The 20,397-nt window shown below is 40.6% G+C and overlaps 1 protein-coding gene across 2 annotated transcripts in view; it reads left to right on the top strand.

Moving 5' to 3' along the window:
* The window catches only part of appl2 (adaptor protein, phosphotyrosine interaction, PH domain and leucine zipper containing 2), a 99,794-nt gene that overhangs the window by 33,569 nt on the left and 45,828 nt on the right, over positions 1-20,397 (top strand). Inside the window, exons 5-6 of one of the 2 annotated variants that reach the window (XM_048610505.1) lie at positions 4,668-4,755; positions 11,949-11,990. In XM_048610505.1, the coding sequence (XP_048466462.1) occupies positions 4,668-4,755; positions 11,949-11,990 (130 nt within the window). The remainder of the gene's footprint in view (positions 1-4,667; positions 4,756-11,948; positions 11,991-20,397) is intronic. The other variant, XM_048610506.1, reaches the window with a different exon arrangement.

Genomic DNA, 20,397 nt, shown 5'->3' with positions numbered 1-20,397 from the left:
CTTTGAACTCATGTTTCTGAATCATTAGTCCAGGCTTTTGAGTAGCAAGTCTATTTTAGCTACCTTTCTATGGAATGTGAAGAGGCTTTTGGGGTGCAAAAGCCAAGCATATAAATGTAGAATGACCATTGACTGATCAAATAGAGAGATTGGCTTACTATTTTTTGGTGAGCTGTTTACTTGGTGGTACGTATGTGGAACTAGCTGCCAGATAGAACGGTTGAAGCAGACATCATTGATGTATTTAAGCGATGGCTTGTATACATGAAGGAAGGTTAATAGAGAGATTTAGGGCAGTATTGAAACATAGAAACTTCATGGTTCAGAAGAAGGCCATTTGGCTTTCTTTATGCCCATACTCATTCACAGCTCTGTGGGTTACAGTGTCTCAATTGCCTATCCATTTTTTTGTTTTAATGTGATGGGGGCTTTCTGTCCTCTGAATTCCAAATCCCTGGTGGATGAAAATAATTCTACTCGACTGTCTCCTTATCTTTCTGCCAATTACTTTAAATTTCTGTTGCCTGATTATTTATCCCTCCATGAAGAGAAATAGGTCCATCCTACCCACTCTGTATAGACTCCAAATAATTTGCTAAATTTCCCTTCTGCCTCCTCTGCTGCAAAGAAATGAGACCCAGTCAATCTAATCTTCCCTACTAACTAACATTTCCATTCCCAGTACATTGTTTGTAAATCGCTTCTGTGTTCTCTCCATTGTGATCACATATAATATGAAAAAAATTATGTACAGTCCTCTAACTGTGGCTTATCTAGTGTTTTATACAGTTCCAGCATAACTTTTTGCTCTCTTTTCCTTCTTAGCTAAAGCATAGACTATATATCTTTTTAACCAGCTTATCTACCTGTACAGTTATTTCCAGGTATCTGTGAATATGCACACCAATATCCCTCTGTTTCTGTACACTTCTCAATATTTCCTCATTTATTATGTATTAGAACCCCTACAATGTGGAAACAGGCCCTTTGGCCCAACAAGTCCACACCAAACCTCAGAGCATCCCATGCAGATCCCAACCGCCCTAATCTACGCATCCCTGAACACTATGGGCAATTTAGCATAGCCAATCCACTTAGCCCGCACATCTTTGGACTGTGGGAGGAAACCGGAGCACCCAGAGGAAACCCACGCAGACACGGGGAGAATGTGCAAACTCCACACAGACAGTCGCCTGCGGGGGGAATCGAACCTGGATCCCTGGTGCTGTGAGGCAGCAGTGCTAATCACTGAGCCACCGTGCCGCCCCTTTGCCTTGTTTCCCCTTCTCATTCCATCCTTCTCTTGAAATTCATTTACCACTTTCTTGACATTGATATCTTCCCGTTGTTTTCTACGTCAGTATCAACCAGATGACCAATTCTTGTATCATCTCCAAATGCCTTAATCACGCTTTCTATGTTTAAGTCTAGAATAGAATAGCCATTTATTATTGCTTATATTTATGAAAATACAGTGAGATGTGTATAAGTTGCCACAATTCACTACTGTCTTAATTACAGGAATTATAACAAGAAATAATTAAGTTAAAGTTAGGGCAAAGTTCATCCTTTGTTCCTTCCATGGCTCCTGGGTTTCTGGAGTGCCTTTAGGACACCACTGCTGAAGTTGCCCCTTAAGCTATCAAAGCAAGTCTAATTCATTAACATTAACCAAAAAATAGCAAGGAATGTTTTACTGAGCTCTGTAGAGCTCCCAGTGGGAATGCTGTTCAGTCACACAAGTGCTCTTCTCTCTAAAGAAGTCGTACTGGAATTGAAACATTAACTCTGTGTTTCTCTCTTCACAGTTGCTGCCAGACCTGCTGAATTTTTCAAGCATTCTTTGCATTTGTTTCAGATTTCCAGCATCTCTACTGTATTTTGCTTTTATTAGCTTTTACTTCCTGCCATCAAGTCAGTTTTGGACCCAATTTGCTGCTTGTCCTTGGCTTCTATGGTCTCTTACTTTTCTGAACAGTCCATCAACAGACTTATCAAAAGTTTTGCTAAAATCCATGTAAATCAAATCAAACATGCGCAACAGTGCAGTTCTCTTGCTTCTTTTGGCAACTTAGGATACATTTCATTCAGACCTGGTGATTTGTCTTGTTTCAAAGATGCTCAACCGCTTTGTTATATTGTGTTTGGCTCTGTTTCACACTGCTGCTCCGTAATCACAGTGTCTGTATCATCCCTCTCTTGTGACAAGTACAAAATATCTATTAAGAATAATGCTCACGTCTTCTTGCTGTGCACAGAAGCTCCTGTTATTCCTAATATGCCTTACTCTTTCTTCAGTTACTCTTTCTTCAGTTATGCAGTTAGTGTATTTGTAAAACTTTTTTTTTGGCTTTATTTGCCCATGTGCAGGTATGCAGCACAAAGAAACAACTTTGCTCAAGCACTTCTTGCTCACAAGCTCCTATTAAATTCGATGTTCTCTGGACCAGTATAGTGGCAATTGGATGCTGTTGGTTTATTTTAGTTGGACACAGACTTAGTGATAATTATAATGAAACATGTCTCAGTTTTGGTATCCTGTCATCTGGTAGTTTATTTGACCTGTCTTAATGCTTAACGTTTATCTTCACTGTTGATGCTGTCTGTAATATATCAAAAGGAGTTTAATTTTTGTCAAAAACCTAGTAAATTTTATCCAGTAACCATTGGTAAATTTATTATAATTTTAATGTACTTTATCTATTGACGTTTCCTGCTTCAGGGGAGCAAATGTTCACATCATTTTGTGGCTTTATACTAGCAAATTAGCCCATATAAGATGAACTAACATGGTGGTAATCATGTGCATTTACTTGGTGCATACAGAACATAAAAATTCTTTCTCATTAGTTTTAATTTGATTGAAAACTTAATGACTCAGCTGTGACAAAACCCAGCATGGAGTGAAGGGAGTATTCATTGAATCAGGGAATGACAAAGCACAGGAGTCCATTCTGTTTTTTGTGGCTATTCTGACTATAAAAAAACTATTGAATTAGATTCTTATCCCGTAGCCCTATAAATGTTTTCCCTTCCTGTATTTATCCAGTTGGCTTTTGACAGTTATGATAACATCTGCTTCCATCATTCTTTCAGTCAGTGCATTCTAGATCAGAACAGTTTGATGTGCAGAAAAATGGTTCCTCCTGTCACTTTTGTCAATCACTTGCACTCGTGTTCTCTGGTCATGGACCATCTGACACTTGAAATCGTTTCTCTGTATTTGCTTGATCAAAAGTTAGTTTTCTGAATTTATTGCTCATTGATACTGTGACAATTTGCCCAGAGTGTAAGAGCATAGGGAAAGGCCAAAGAATCCCATCTCTTAGACATTCTGATTCAACGGTATTTTCATTGTTTTAATGTGTTTGGCTATACCGTGTACTTGATAGATTATTCCAAATGTTATTTTAGTTTTTGATAGTTTTTCTTTCCATTGCCTATGCAATGTTAATTTTCTTTATTATAAATTTGTTTCCTTTGACCATTCTGTTAATGTTACCTTGAATTTTGTATTTGTTTATCTTGGAAGTGGTATCCTGTATTTTTTAGCTTGATAATATTCCATGTTCTTTACTTGTAAATAATTTTTTGCATTTCCTTATGACAATTCCCTTTGTAATAACATTTATAACTGTGCCAGATCATGGCCTAAGATGGTGTTTCTGTAATGCATTCTTGAATGACTTCCAATTTGATAGGAGAGAGAGTGGAATTTCTGGATTGCCCTGTATGTGGCCTGTAAGTCCTGTCCTGGGGTGCCTTTGTCCTCATTTTCAGGGTTATTATTTAGAAACCTCCAAGGAGTCTGCTGTTGCCATTTTGCTCTGTCCACTGCTGTGCGCTGTGTTCATCACCACCAGGAGGAGTGGCACATCACATAGAGATACTCCTTGGGTTATACTCCTTGCTGCTTGAAATGCCCACACCTCCGCATCCTTCTTTCTTCCTGCACCCATAGTCCACCCTCTCCACCAGTGTCTCCCTGCATCATCTCAGTCCCCACCACCCACTCAGCCCAAAAGTCATCCAAATCTCCCCCACCACGCACATCCCCCACATGCAATCATCCAGCTCCCCCTACACCCACACACACCCAACAAACATACCCTACTGCATTTACACACCATGACACACATCCCACTCCACACAATCTCCTCCTTCCCCTGCATCCCTACAATTCTTTTCCCCGTCCCCTCATGATCTTCTGCACCTTCCTGCCCAGTTGACCCCACATTTCTTTCCCCATTCCAGACCCCTACACCCTCAGTAAAGCGATGATAAAGAGAGCCATTGAATTTATCCTAGGTTTCCTTCTGCCAGTTTCTCTGCTGTCTGGTATTGGAATGCGTTCCAACTCCAGTCAGCACTTTAGGTGACACTTATCTTCCAGTCTCCATTCATGTGTAGCCTATGGATTCTATATTTTCTCTTTTTCTCAATTCACCTGCATAATTCAGGGCGTAAGTGACTCAATTATGCTCAATTCCTCAATACAGTGATTTTTCAGAAATTCCTGGGTCCTTTGTGGAAGCTAAATGTAGAAGAGATGAAAATCAGAAGATTAGCAAACTTGTTTTGCAAATTGTGTAAATTCTGTGTAATTTATGTAATTTTACTTACTGAATTGCAAGATATGTAACTAATGAAATCACTTCTTTTCGTAGCTAAATTCTCTTCATACAGAACTAGCTAAACAAGTTGCTGACACAATGATATTCCCAATGATACAGTTCAGGGAAAGGGATCTCACAGGTAATGTTGACCAATGCTATTTATTGGACTGTTGGATTCACCTTGGGGAATGCATGATATTTAATACCTTGAAATTCTTGACTTGACCCATATTTGACACTGGAACAGTGCTTGTAAAGAGCTTTATTCACCTGTTGAATTATTGTCGTTTCAACACCGGTTTATTTATTACTTGTGCAACTTATCATGCCATTCTAGAAAATGAACATTTAACATAACTCAGCCCTTTGTTGACGTCAATCTCAATTAATACCTTCTCCATTTGTATCCTTGGTATGGCTGTTGCCTGTTGATCTGTTGCATATAATGCTGGTTTTCTGGTTGGTTGCGCTATGTGAGGGTTCTGTAATAATAAAAATCTACTGCTTATGTTCTCTGGATGCAGAAGTACTTTGTTCCTTTGTTAACCTACTGATGAAATCGTATGAATGGACTGGGAAAGCTATGTTTCCTAAGAATGCAATTTTGTTAGGAATAGTTAAATTTAACAACATAATCATAATTAACCTATAAGGATAGCTTTTTGAGCCAACCAATGAATAAGCCACTTGGAAAGTTTGTTAATCTAGTTGTACAGTGTTTCTGATGAAGGCTCCAGGACAGTTATGAGAATCTTGCTGAACAGTGAAATCTCCCTTGATATTATTGCACAGATAATCAAATTAATTTTCAGTCCAAAATAATTACCAACTCAAGTAATAATTATATTTGTGGGTGCCACAGTGGCTCAGTGGTGAGCACTGTTGCCTCGCAGTACCAGGGACCCGGGTTCGATTCCAGCTTCGAATGAGTGTCTGTGTGGAGTTTGTATGTTCTCCCCTTGTCAGCATGGGTTTCCTCCCACAGTTCAAAGATGTGTATGTTAGGTGCATTGGCCATGCTAAATTGTCCATAGTGTCCAGGGATGTGTAGGCTAGGTTGATTGGCCATGGAAAATGCAGGATTACGGGAATAGGTTACGGGGCTGGGGTCTGGGTGCGATGCTGTTTGGAAGAGTGGTGCAGACTTGATGAGCCGAAAGGCTTCTTTCCACACTGTGGGGATCCTATGTGTATTAAAAACATGTTTAGCCCCACAAATCAAGTGCCACTTCTTAAACAGAATGCCGTTAACTCTGCAGCAATTGTGAAACTAAAACCTTTGACCTTTATTTGCTAATTGAGTCAGACACTTTGAAAAAAACAATTGAGTGTAGTATATATTGAATGGAAGCTGGTTAATTCAAATTACTGTAATTCAAAAATAGTTCTGTTCTTATAACATTGATTAATTTGAATTCCTGCACAATTTGAATTTTGTTCCTGTGTGAAGAAAGAAAGGTTTTGTATTATCAGGCATAGTTTACATAGTTTACATTTTTCTGAAGAAGGGTCTAGACCCGAAACGTCAGCTTTCCTGCTCCTCTGATGCTGCTTGGCCTGCTGTGTTCATCCAGCTCTACACCTTGTTGTCTCAGATTCTCCAGCATCAGCAGTTCCTACTATCTCTAGTTTACATAGTACCCTGTTTTATTCTGCTAAGGTTTTAGATGTTGGTGTGTTTGCCGAGCCAGGAGGTTTGATAGCAGACATCTTGTCCCCTTACTAGGTGACGTCCTCAGTGCTGTGGAGCCTCCTGTGAAGTACTGTTGTTTTGTGCTGGTTTGAATTTATATGGTCTGGTTTTTGCTGCTTCCGGTAGGTGCCGTTTCTGGTTTTGCATTGTAATGGTCGGTATATCGGGTCTAATTCAATGTGTTTGTCGATAGAGTCTATGGATGAATGCCAAGCCTCCAAGAATTCCCTGGCTGTCGTCTGTTTGGCCTGTCCTATGATAGTAGTGTTGTTCCAGTTGAAAGTGCGGTTTTTCTCATCTGTGTGTACTGAAACCAAGGACATCTGGTCATGTCATTTAGTTGCTAGGATCCATAAACGACATGACCAGATGTCCTTGGTTTCAATACACACAGACGAGAAAAACCACACTTTCAACTGGGACAACACTACTATCATAGGACAAGCCAAACAGAGGACAGACAGGGAATTCTTGGAGGCTTGGCATTCATCCACGGACTCCATCGACAAACACGTTGAATTAGACCCGATATACCGACCATTACAACGCACAACTGGAAGCAACAAAAACCAGACCGTATGAATTCCATCCAGCTCTAGATAACAGCACTTCACAGGAGGCTCCACAGCACTGAGGATGTCATCTAGTAAGGGAATGAAACGTCTGCTATCAGACCTCCCAGCTCGATGAACACACCAACATCTACAACCAGCACCCAAGCTACAAATCTTCACTCAAAACCTGAATCCGTTAAGGTTTGTTATGCACTTCATGTAGTTTTAATTGTTTATTCTGTCAACATGGTCAAACTGCTATATGTTACTGAATAAGAGTTTAGGTGTTGGGCAATATGAAACAACCTAGTATAAAAGATAAATGTCAATAAATGTGCAGCTAGGATTTAATGTATTAAATAGCATGAATGATTTGAACTTCGGCACCAGAAATGCATTTCTAAAATTACAGATGAGGCCAAACTGCTGGATGGTCAATATCTGCCACAAATTACAGGAGGATTACTAAACTTGCAGAATGTGCATTTAATTGGCAAATGAAGTTTAATGCAGATAACTGTGAGGTATTACATTTTGGTAGGAAGAACAGGGAGTTCACTAATTTGGAAGGTGCAAACCTAGGTGGAATAGAGAATCAAAGGGATCTTGGAGAAAAAATATTACCAATTATTAAAAGTTGTGCCACAATTTAACAAGGCTTTCAGGAAGCAAACCAAGCACAAGGTCATAGTTCTAGAGAGATACAATTGAAAAGTAAAGCAGTTATCTTAAATCTGTATTGGATCTTGATTAAATCCATGTTGTTTATGGATCCTAGCAACTAAATGACATGACCAGATGTCTTTGGTTTCTTGATTAGTGGAGGCATGGTGGCTCAGTGGTTAACAGTGCTGCCTCACAGCGCCAGGGACCTGGGTTCGATTCCACCCTCGGCTGACTGTCTGTGTGGAGTTTGCACATTCTCCCTGTGTCTGCGTGGGTTTCCTCTGGGTGCTCCGGTTTCCTCCCACAGTCCAAAGATGTGCATGCTAGGTGGATTGGCAATGCTAAATTGCCCCAGGTGTTCAGGGATGTGTAGATTAGGTGGGTTATAGCTGGGTGGGATGCTTTGAGGTTTGGTGTGGACTTGTTGGGCCAAAGGGCCTGTTTCTACACTGTAGGGATTCTATGATTCTAAATCACAATAGGGCAACCAGAACTAAAAGCAGTATTTGAAGAATTTTATAGAGGCCCTAGAGAGAGTGCCGGGAAGACGTCCATTTATGATACCAGAAATGTGTGGGTAGGCATGTTAAGAAAGTATGGACAGGCTGTTTTCCTTTTCAAAAAGGGTGATCTGATGGAGGTTTTTTGAAATGATGAAAGATTTTGTGGATATAGATAGAATATTTCTTTTTGTGGGAAGACCATAAAGTAGACACCACCAATAAATCCAATAGGGAATTCAGAAGAAAATTTATTCCCCAAAGAATATGAGAACATGGAACATGCTATTCGAGGAAGGGATTGAAACCAGTAGTGTTGATGCATTCAAGAGGAAATTAGACAAGGACGTAACAGAGATGGTATTAAATGGTTATGACAGATTTAGATGAAGAAAGATGGTAGGGAGGAAGCTGAGTGGAATAAGGTTGATTAGTTGGGCTGAGTGACCTGTTTCTGTGCCACATATCCTACTTATTTGTTCATCTTCATATGATCCCAAAGCTCTTCCATGCTTTAAAAAAGCACTCAATTTTAGCAGACTTTGCCTTCTAATTGGATTATTGTCTCATAACTTGTTATATGTGCACAGTGTGCTACCTAATATTAATGTCAGAAGGCTGACTGTATCTGATGTGCTCAGTGTGATATAGTCAGCAGTTCACTCCATTCTCTCTAGCTGTGGGATAATTGGAAACTCCCCCATGTGATCTGATATGGCGCAGAAGACTAATGAAATAAATGTACATGGCAGAAAATTTGCCCGTGTGGCTAATCTAGTTTAAGAAGATTGTACCTCTTTAGTTCAACGCTACACCATGGATAAGTCATTGGTATTTTCTACTAAAATTACCACAGCTTATGTTTCTAGTCTTTGATGAACAAAGTGAGATGTCCCATTGGGACATTTTTAAATTATTTAACTTCAGCCGTTTTATGTGTGTGTAAACTGAACCTTTGATGTTAGAAGGGATTACGGTACTCAATACAGCATGTGAACAATTGACATACAGAACTGAAATGCACAAAATGATGAAAGCATCCTGGGTTACTGATACTAAACTTGGTCCCTTCTTTCAGAGCAATTGTCAATTGACGTTTGATCAGCATTTCACTACAAAAGGATGAAAAGTGGAACACAGTTAAAATATTTATTTCAGACAATGTTTGCATAATTAGAAAAAGCAACTTCAAAGAATGATCTTTAACCATTAAAAGGGTTTGAATGCTAAATTGACAGTTCCTTGTTTTAATTTATATTTCCCACATACTGTTACAGTTGATTATAGAGTCATAGAGTCATACAGAATGGAAACAGGTCCTTCGGCCCAACTTGTCCATGCTGACCAGGTTTCCTAAACTGAACTAGTCCCATTTGCCTATCCAAATGTCTTTTAATATTGTAATTGTACCTGCCTCTACCACTTCCTCTAGCAGCTCTTTTCATATACACACCATTGTATATGTGAAAAAGTTACCCCTCAGGTCCCTTTTAAATCTTTTCCCTCTCATCTTAAACCTATTCCTTCTAGTTTTGGACTCCCTTACCCTGGAGAAAAGATCTTGGCTAGTCATCTTAAATATGCCCCTCATGATTTTATAAACCTCTATAAGGTCACCCCTCAGCCTCCTGTGCTCCAGGGAACAAAGTCCTAGCCTATCCAGCCTCTCCTTATAACTCAAATCTTCCAGTCTCAGTAACATCCTTGTAGATCTTGTTTGCACCCTTTCCAATTTAATAATATCCTTCATCTAGCAGGGTGACCAGAACTATACGCAATACTCCAAATGTGCCTTACCAATGTCTTGTATAGCCATAACATGATGTCCCAACTCCCATTCTCAATGCTTTGACTGATGAATGCAAACATGCTAAATGCCTTCTTCATCACCCTGTAATACCTTTCACATCAGATTCAAAGGAACTATATACTTGTGCCCCTAGGTCTCTCTGTTCAACAGCACTCCCCTTTTGCCGTTCCTCGGCCCACTGGCCCAGTTGATCAAGATCCCATTGTACTCCTAGATAACCTTCTGTCCATGTCCGTTACCATCAATTTTGGTGTCATCTGCAAACTTACTAACCTCCTACATTCTCATCCAAATTGTTTGTATAAGTGACGGACAACAGTGAACGCAGCACTGATTCTTGTGGCTCATCACTGGTCACAGGCCTCCAGTCTGAACAACAACTCTCTACCACCACCCTCTGTCTCCTACCACAAGCCTTTGTGTGTCCAATTGGCTGGCTGATCCTGGATCCCATGTGATCCAACCTTGCTAACCAGTCTACCATGCAGAGCTGGGGCAGACTTTGGTACATTAATTTTGTTGCAATTCTGGTTGAGACCCTGAACTTTTAAAAGCAAAATTCTTTTTATTTTCCTTTTTTCTTTTTTCTCCCCAAAAAAGAAAATTTCTTTTTTTTCAGTGAACAATGTGAAGAACTGAAGGACCGGGATTCACACTTTAAGGATTTTATTGCAAATTAACTAACAACAATCACAAAATACAGGACTGAGAAAAAGACATTTGTACATCATGAATATATCTTGCAAATCCCTTTTATAATGTGCTGTAATTCTGGTCAATATGTAGTCATTCCTTGCCACGCCATTTTGAAACTTCCAGTGTCCTTGGACAAGTCTATAGCTCCTTGAAAGTGGCCACACAAAAAGTAGATAGGGTGGTAAAGAAGGCATATGGCATGCTTGCCTTTATTGGTAGGGAAATTGAATACAAGAGTCAGGATGCCATGTTGCAGCTTTATAAGAATTTGGTTAGGCCACACTTCGAGTATTGCGTTCAGTGCTCATGGCCACATTACAGGGAAGGAAGTGGAGGCTTTGGAGAAGGTGCAGAAAAGGTTTACCAGGAGGCTGCCTGGATTAGAGGGTATCAGCCATGAGGAGAGGCTAGAAGAAGTCAGGTTGTTTTCTGTGCAGCAGCGGAGGCTGAGGGGAGACTTGATATAAATCTATAAAATTATGGGATGCATAGATAGGGTTGATGGTCAAGATGTTTTTCCCAGAGTTGAAAAGTCTAATACTAGGGGGAATGCATTTAAGGTGAACGGTGGAAAGTTCAAAGGAAATGTGAGAGGCAAGTGTTTTTTTTTTTTACAAAGAGCAGTAGGAGTCTGGAATGTGCTGCCCGGGTGGTAGGGGAGGCAGATACGATAGGGGCGTTTAGGGGGAAGCACATAAATATGCAAGGAATGGAGGGATATGGACCAAGGGCAGGCAGAGGGGTTAGTTTAATTTGGCACAACATCATGGGCTGAAGGGCCCATTCCTGTGCTGTACCGTTCTATGTTCTACATTCTACATTCTTAAACAATCCACTCCCCCGTTGAGTTTTCTGAACCACCAGAAACATACAGCTTTGTGACTCCCATTCTGTTAACTTCTGAACAGAATTCAAACTCTCAAGTTAGCATAAAACAGTCCGTTTGGTTCCCTACTGCAGTAGCTTTTTTGTCTGTGTCTGGAAAGGTAACAGTTCCTTTTCTGTGAAATACTGTGAAGAAGTGTTTAAAAAGCCACCTGACACTGCGGTTGGTTTTTGTTCAAGATTCTGTCCCCATGGCACTGGATTACATGGGCATGTTTCCAAACGGGAATACTTGTCCAGAATCCTCTGCTTTGCTTTTAGTTAAAGGTACATTTCAAAATGTAACCAACATGTAATGTTCAGCAGCAGCATTGATATGTGCAAAGCTATTTTATTTGTACTAACTCATATAAGGGAAGTGTTTTATTGATTGCAGGAGATCAGACAAAAGCTGGTTAATGCATCATAGTATTTCTGTCAGTAAAGGACTTAAAGTTACTTTATTATTTAATGTCTGTTTCTGACCATTTTTATTTTGGTTAGTTTTAAGTATCTTGCACTGAACATTGCTATTTTTATCATTTGCAGAAGTAAGCACTTTAAAAGATTTGTTTCTTCTTGCTAGTAATGGTATGTATATTTTTCATTTCTAGTTTTATTAATTTTTAGTTATTTACATATTCAGTTGTGGTTTCAGTTTGAAAAGGCATCTCTCACTTACGTACATGTGCACAGAGTGCATCACTTAACCTGTCAAGCTTTGTGACTAATTATTGTGCCATTCCTCATGCAAAATCCTATTACGTAAGATCCTGCACAGCCACTAGGAAGCAGAGATTTTCATTTTGGGTTTAATTCACACTGCCAACTGATAATGAAACAGTGATTGCCATTCGAAATGTCCATTCGCCTGACCAGGACTAGCAGATGTCATGAATGCAAGATACTGCAGATGTTGGAAATCTGAAATAATAATAGGAGGTGCTGGAGAAGTTGTGTAGGTTTTTCAGTATCTGCGGAAAGAGAAACAGACTTAATGTTTCGAGTCCACTATGACTCCTCTTCAGAACCCCAGGGTTCCAAAGAAAAGTTGTACCACATTCGCTCCACAATCACTGCTAGACCTGCTGAATTTCTCAAGCACTTTCAATTTTTATTTCTAGCTGATGTCATGTTCGATGATATTGTCTGCGCACTGTTGGCACTCGTACTGTATACCATCTCATGAACATGAAATTGAATCTCATTAAAGCTCCAAAGGTTTTTAACGTGCCTCTTTTCTGTGTCAATTCAGTTCCTACAAGTCCAAAATTCATAATATAAATTTACATTTTTTTCCATTGTCTAGATACAAAGTTATAAGATATCAAAAAGAAAGGAATATCACACTGGTCTGGTTAACTGAGTGTAGAATAATTTAGGTTGAGCTTTGTGCATTACCTCTCCTTTCTCTGATGTTCAGTACTGTCCTGGCATTGGGGCAATGTTCCCTTGAATTATTCTACCTATTGTGTAGACCTCCATGATCTGTGTGAGCTAATGGCTTGGGAAACTGGAAGTCAATGTTGGGAACAGAGCGGCTTGCCGATTGGCATGCACTGAATGTATGTACGCATGCCCTCACTTCTGAGAGGGAATGTTCGTTGGGGGTATCACTTCCATTCTGAACAAGCTTGTTGATGGGAAAAGCTTGTTTTCTCCTGGTGATTATCACTTGATGCAATTCCAAGATTTTGTGCCTAGTCAAGGTTAGATGGTCATTATTCCAATATGGATGTGAATTGTGCACAGCCTATCATAGCAGATTCCAAAGTAATTAGCTGGGAAATTGAATATTACTCTATGCCTGGAAGCCTCTGAAAGTCTCCACTGAAATTGGAGACTCTGCAAAATCCCGATGAAACTAACTAATTGCTCAGGACAAGTTAGACTATGATACATGTAGTATTTCTTGAGTAACTGTTTAACAGATCCCATCCTTATCTTTCATACCCAAGTGCATTCCCTCCTTTATACCTAGCTCTAATCCAGACCCTATACTCTCCCCTCCAAAAGCCCTGGACCCAATCCTCCTCCTCCTTCCTGCCACCCTGCTAGGCCCAAACTGACAGTGTCTCCTCCCCCCAGAAGGACTACCCAACAATCCCTGGGTATCCAACCAGAATCATCTACTGCCAGGCCCAATTCAGAAAGCCCAATCTGAACATTCTGTCCTTTGCATCAGAAATCCTTCTGCAGTTTGGTATTATCATCAAGTAGATTTAAACATTGGCTTTGTAAATCTTTGATCATCTAAAAATTCTGACACAAGTTACGCATTTAATTTGGGTCTAATTTGCTAAATATATTTAATTGAGTCTGATTCATATATTTTTAAAATAAATTGGCATCATTTGTCCATGTTTTTCAAGTGTAAAAGGCAGTGGGAATGGTCTATCAGCATAGGTGTTTATCTCAAAGCTAAATTCTCTGGACATGTTGGATATGTTTATCATGGGCCAAATACCTGTGGAAAATTGCTTTTGAAAAGTTGCTCCCTGATGAGCAGAACAGATGTTTGGTTTGATTGACTCAGAATTCTTGCACTACTTAAGACAATCTCTGCTGTCTTGGTTCTCAGTTTCAAGTCCACTTTTCAGTTCTCAGCTACAGACTTCAAGTGAGTCTTTATTAACAGCTACCAATAGATAACTCTGTTCTCTCCAGAAAGGTCTGGATGTTAGAGATAACTAGCTTGATTCCTCACAAAAACAGCCAAAGTAAATGTGAAATCTTTTGTTTGTCTAAATTCAACAAAATTCAGTTCACCTGAGGTTTATTACAAGTTTGTTACAATCCCTGTAAAGATAAACAGACTTTCTTTTTAAAAGTAATCCCTACAAAGCCAACAGAAAGGAACACAATAGGTAGGATTTCACTTTTAAAACATTTACAGTATTAAGTCAACTAAAATAAGTTTGAATTAAACTTTAATTAACGGATGAAGGATATTTCAAATAAAAAAAGTAAATTTTACTTTAAATGTGTGATACAACAAAATTTCCACTACATTGTTAAAAGCACTAGCAATACTTCTTGCACAAATCTGGATCTACAGGCAATCACTTTCTGACTTAATATCCGCTATGCATGGCTTCTGATTTCCCAATCAATTCTTTTGGTCCTTGTGTCACATTCACCAGCAGCAATATTCTCTTGATATGGTTAACACAGACAAGGTGCCCATCTAGAAAGCCATCTTACTTGGGATACAATAACCCTTTTGACACAGAATCCACAGAGATCAATTCTGGTTTGATTTGATTTATTATTGTCACGTGTACTGAGATATAGTGAAAAGTATTGTTTTGGGTACTAGCCAGATAAATCATACCTTATGTAAGTACATCAGAGTAATATAACAGAATGCAGAATATAGTGTTACAGCTGCAGAGAAGGTGTAGAGAAAGATCAACTCTGATATGAGAGGTCAGTTCATAAGTCTGATAATAGCAGAGAAGAAGCTATTCTTGAATCTGTCGGTACGTGTTTTCAAACTTTTGTGTCTTCTTTCCGATGGACATGCTGAATTTCCTTAGCCTTCTGAGGAAGGAGAGGCATTGGTGTGCTTTCTTGACTGTAACATTGCCCTGGATAGACCAAGACAGATTGTTGGTGATATTTACACCTGGGAGCTTGAAGCTCTTGACCATCTCCACCTCAGCACCTTTGATACAGACAGGGGCATCTTCCACTTCAATTCCTTTTTCAATGACCAGCTCCTTCATTTTACTGACATTGAGGGAAAGATTGTTGTTTTTACACCATGCCACTAAGCTATCTGTCTCTTTCCTGTAGACTGTTGTCTGAGATCCGACCTATTACAGTGGTGCCATAAGCAAATTTGTAAATGGAGTTAGAGCTGAATTTGGCCACACAGTCATGAGTGTATAAAGAGTATAGAAATGGGCTGGGTACACAGCCTTGCCGATGTTGAGGATTATTGTGGAGGAGGTGTTGTCGCCTGTCCTTACTGATTGCAGTTTGTCGGTCAGGAAATCTAGGATCCAGTTGCAGAGGTGGGAACAGAGTCTCGAAGCTTGGAGATGAGTTTTGTTGGAATTATGCTGTTGAAGGCAGAGCTAAAGTCAATAAATTCGAGTCTGATGTAGGATGAGTGTAGGGCTTGTTGTGATGGCAGGTAAATTATAGCGGTTCAAGGCAAATAAGAGGCTGGAGTAGATGTGTGCCATTACTAACCTCTCGAAGCACTTCATAATGATGGATGTCAGAGCTACTCGGTGGTAGTTGTAAAGGCACATTGCCTGATTTTGCTTTGGTACCAGGATGATATTGGTCATCTTGAAACAGTTGATAACCTCACATTGTAGTAAGGAGAGATTAAAGATGTCTGCATGCACACCCGGGGACTCCATCCAGGCCAGTCGTTTTCCAGTGATTCTGTGTTAGCATAGGTGGGAAAATACCAGAAGCATCAGCACCACATGAGCAGTCAAAAGGAAAATTTTATGCATTCAGAGATAGCAAGAACCGCAGATGCTGGAGTCAGAGACAATACAGTGTGGAGCTGGAGGAACACAGCAGGCCAGGCAGCATTAGAGGAGCAGGAAAGTTGACGCTTCAGGTCAGGACTCTTCCTCAGAAATGGGGAGGGGGAAGGGATCTAGGAAATAAATACAGAGAGAAGGGCTGAGGCTGGGGAAGGTAGGTGAGATGGTGATAGGTGAGTGCAGGTGGGGATTGGTCAGTGGGAGAGAAGATGGACAGGTTTTGTCAGGTCAAGGAGGCGGGAGTGACAGGGAGGGTTGGACATGGGATGAGGCCGAGGCTGGGGAGATTTTAAAACTGGTGAATTCTATGTTCAGGTGCAATATGAGGTGCTGCTCCTCCACTTTGCGTGGGGTGTCATTGTGACACTGGAGGAGTCCCAGGATGGACATGTTACCCAGGGAGTGGGAGGGGGAGTTAAAATGTTTGGTGACTGAAAGGTGTTGTTTGTCACGTACAGAGCGCAGATGCTCTACCAAATAGTCTGCGAGTCTACACTTGGTCTCACTGATGTAGAGGAGGCCACATCGGAAGCAGCGGATACAGTAGACCAAGTTGGCGGATGTACAGGTGAACCCCTGTCTGATATAAAAGGTTTCCTATGGGCCCTGAATGGAGGTGAGAGGGGAGGTGTACGGGCAGATGTAGCAATTCCTGCGGTTGCAGGGAAAGGATCCGCATGTAGTGGGGTTTGTGAGGAGTGTGGAGCAGACGAGGGAGTTGCAGAGTGAGTGGTCCCTACGAAAGGCAGATGGGGGTGGGGAGGGAAATATCTCTTTGGTCGTAGAGTCAGATTGTAGGTGGCAGAGAATGATACTGTGGATGTGGAGGGTGGTGGAATGATAATGTGAGGACAAGGGGGATTCTGCCTTTATTTTTGTTGAGGGGAGGGGGTTTGAGGATGGAAGTGTGGTAAATGAAAGAGATGCAGTTGAGGGCATTTTTGATCACCGGAGGGGGGATGTTGCGCTCCTTAAAATAGAAGGATATCTGGGATGTCCAGGAGTGGAACACTCCATCTTGGGAGCAGATGTGGCAGAGGTGGAACAGTTGGGAGTAGGGGATCACATTCTTGCAGGAGGGTGGGTAAGAGGAGGTGTAGTCCCGGTAGCTGTGAGAGTTGGTGAGCTTTAAATAGATGCCAGTTTCGAGGCGGTTACCAGAGATGGAGAAGGAGGTGTCCCCGAAGGAGAGGGAGGTATTTGGAGATGGTCCAGGTGAATTTGAAGTTGGGGTGAAAAGTGTTAGTAAAGTTGATGAACTTGTTCAAGCTTCTCCTGCGAGCATGAGCCAGCGCCGATACAGTCATCAATGTCGCAGAGGAAGAGGTGGGGGATAATGCCAGTGTAACATAGTCAGTAAGAGAGATTGAGAAAGAGACTTTGGTGGTAACCTCAGTTGGAGTGCGAATTGAACTCATGCTGTTGGTGTCACTCTGCATCACAGCCATCCAGGCAACTAAACTAAGCCACCTCCTTATCCACAATACATTATCACCGTTGAGTCGACATTTTTTAGCCGTGACCTTTTATTGAAGTAATCAGTATAGATTGATTATGTTTGTGATATGTCCAAAAAGATATATTCCTTCTGTGTCAACACAGTGTGGAGCTGGAGGAACACAGCAGGCCAGGCAGCATCAGTGGAGCAGGAAAGCTGATGTTTCGGGTTGGGACCCTTCTTCAGAAATGGGGAGGGGGAAGGGAGATGGGAAATAAATAGAGAGAGGAGGAGTGGAGCTGGCGAAGGTAGGTGGGATAGTGTTGGTGGATGCAGGTAGGGAGTGGTGGGGAGTCAGTGGGCTAGGTGGGGTGGATAGGTGGTGTCTCAGCTTTAAAATAGGAACAGTTATAATTTATTGAGTATTTTACCTTGCATTGATGTGTTTTGCTCAAAGAGCTGCTACTAAGATTGTAGCTTTAACGAGAGCATAAGTTGGAAACTAAGCCTCGTGATCTACACTTGTTCATAAATCTTATTTTTTAATTTTGTTTTGTTTTTATCATCCTGTGCTGGGAACCAGAGGCTGGTTAATCTGTGGAACTCATTGTTGCACAAGGCTGTGGAGGCCAAGTCATTGAGTGTAGTTAAGACGGGGAGAGATTCTTGATTGGTAAGGGGATCAAGGGTTACAGGATGAAGGAGGGAGAATGGGATTGAGAAACATATCAGCCATGATTGAATGTCAGAACAGATTTGATGGGCCAAATGGCCTAATTCTGTTCCTATGTCTTATGCAAATGTATGTCCACTAAAACATCTAATGCCTCCTCCTATATTGTTCCTATTTTCTACTTAAATGCAAACTGTTATCCTGCTGAGTAATAATGGACATTGTGAACATTTGGACAACCTCTATTATACAATAATAGATCAGAAGTAGGCCATTTGTCCCATTGAGCCTGCTCCACCATCCAGTGCAATCATGGCTGATCTGATAATCCATTTTTCTGTCTTTTTCCCTCAGTCCTTGATTCCCTATCTGTTCAAAATCTGATTTTGAATGTAATTAACAGCCAAGCTTTGTTAAGGAATTTTACATATTCATTATCCTTTGAGGGGACAAAACACCCACTTTTTGAAATGGGCGACCCTTTACGTGTAAATTGTACCCTCTGATTCTAGATTCTTTCACAAAGGGAAGCAACCACTCAGCAGTTACTGTGTCAAGCCCCCTAAGAACCTCCTATGTTTCAATAAGGTCACCTCTCTTTCTTCTAAACTTCAATGAGTACAGACCCAACCTAATCAACCTGTCCTCATAACTGTGATCAACATGGCGAACATTATCTGAACTGCTCCCAATGTCAGTATCCCTTTCCTTAAATAATTGTTCACAGTACTCTAGGTGTTGTCTAACTAGTGCCTTGTACAATTTTAGCAAGACTTCCTTATGTTTATAATCAATTCCCTTTGAAATAAATCCCACATTCCATTGCTTTCCCTATTTTTTGCTGAATTTGTATGCCAGCTTTTTGTGATTTATCTATGAAGTCCCCAAATCTTTCTGCAGTCCTTCTCCATTTAAATAACATTCAGATCCTCTATATTTTCTGCCAAAGTGCATAACCTCACATTTTCCTACATTATATTCCATCTGCCAAATTTTTGCCCACTCACTTAACTTACCGGTGTCATCTTCACCACTTCCCACTATTTGCAATGTACTATTAGCAATAGTACATTCTTTCCCCCCATTCAAGGCATAAGTATATATTATAAACAGTTGTGGCCCAGAACTGATTTGCTTGGCACTTCACTAATTACAGGTTGCCATCCTAAAATGCCACTCCCCCTTGTTTTATCCCAATTCTGTCTTCTATTAATTAACTAATCCCTCTATCTATGCTTATATGTTACCCCAATACCATGTCTCATATTAAGTAATATGTGCTGTATCTTGTCTAACATTCTTTGCAAATTCAAATATATTACATCTACTTTCCCAATAATCTATCCTGTTTTTTGCCTTATAGAGTCACAGAGTAATACAGCATGGAAACAGGTCCTTTGGCCTAAACTGGTCCATGATGTCCATTGTGCCCAATCATCTAGTTCTAATTGCCTGCATTCGGTCCATATCCCTTTAAACCCCTCCCATCCACGTACCTAACCAAATGTTTTTTAAATGTTGCTATTATACCTGCCTCAACCACTTTCTCCGACAGCCCATTCCATATACATACGACTCTCTGCGTGAAGAAATTGCTCTTTACGTCCTTCTTAAATCTTTGCCCTCTCACCTTAAACTTATGCTGTCTAGTTTTCAATTTCCCATCCCTGGGAAAAAGACTGTATGCTTTCATTTTGTCTATGCCCCTCATGATTTTATACACCTCAATAAGTAATGATGCCCCTCAATATCCTATGTCCCAAGGAATAAAGTCCTATCCTGGCCAACCTCTGCCTATAACTCAGGCCTACTAGTCCTGGCAACATTGTAAATCTTCTTTGCACATTTTCCAATTTAACGATGTCTTTCCTTTAACACGGTTTCCTTTAAAACTGTACACAATACTCCATGTGCGCCTTACCAATGACTTATACAACTGTAACATAACGTCCCAATTCCTATTCTCAATGCCTTGACCAATGAAGGCCAGCATGCTAAATGCCTTCTTCACTATCATGTCCACCCATGACGCCACTTCCAACGAACTATGTACTTGTACTCCTAGGTCCCTCTGTTCCACAACACTCCTCAGGACCTTACCATTTATTGTATGAGTCCTACCTCAGTTTGACTTTCCAAAGTGCAACACCTCACACTTATCTGTACTGAACTACATTTGCCAATCCTCAACCCACTTCCCCATCTGATTGAGATCCCTCTGTAATTTTTGATAACCATCCTCGCTATCAATGAAAACTCCTAATTTTGTATCATCCACAAACTTACTAAGGCATTTACTGGGCAGCATAGTGGCTCAGTGGTTAGCACTGCTGCCTCACAGTGCCAGGAAACTGGGTTCGATTCCACCCTCAGGCG

This window comes from Rhincodon typus, chromosome 22 (genome assembly GCF_021869965.1).
Source record: "Rhincodon typus isolate 14 chromosome 22, sRhiTyp1.1, whole genome shotgun sequence".
NCBI lineage: Eukaryota > Metazoa > Chordata > Chondrichthyes > Orectolobiformes > Rhincodontidae > Rhincodon > Rhincodon typus.
Note: the sequence above shows the minus strand (reverse complement) of the source record. Positions and strands in the feature narration are given on the sequence as shown.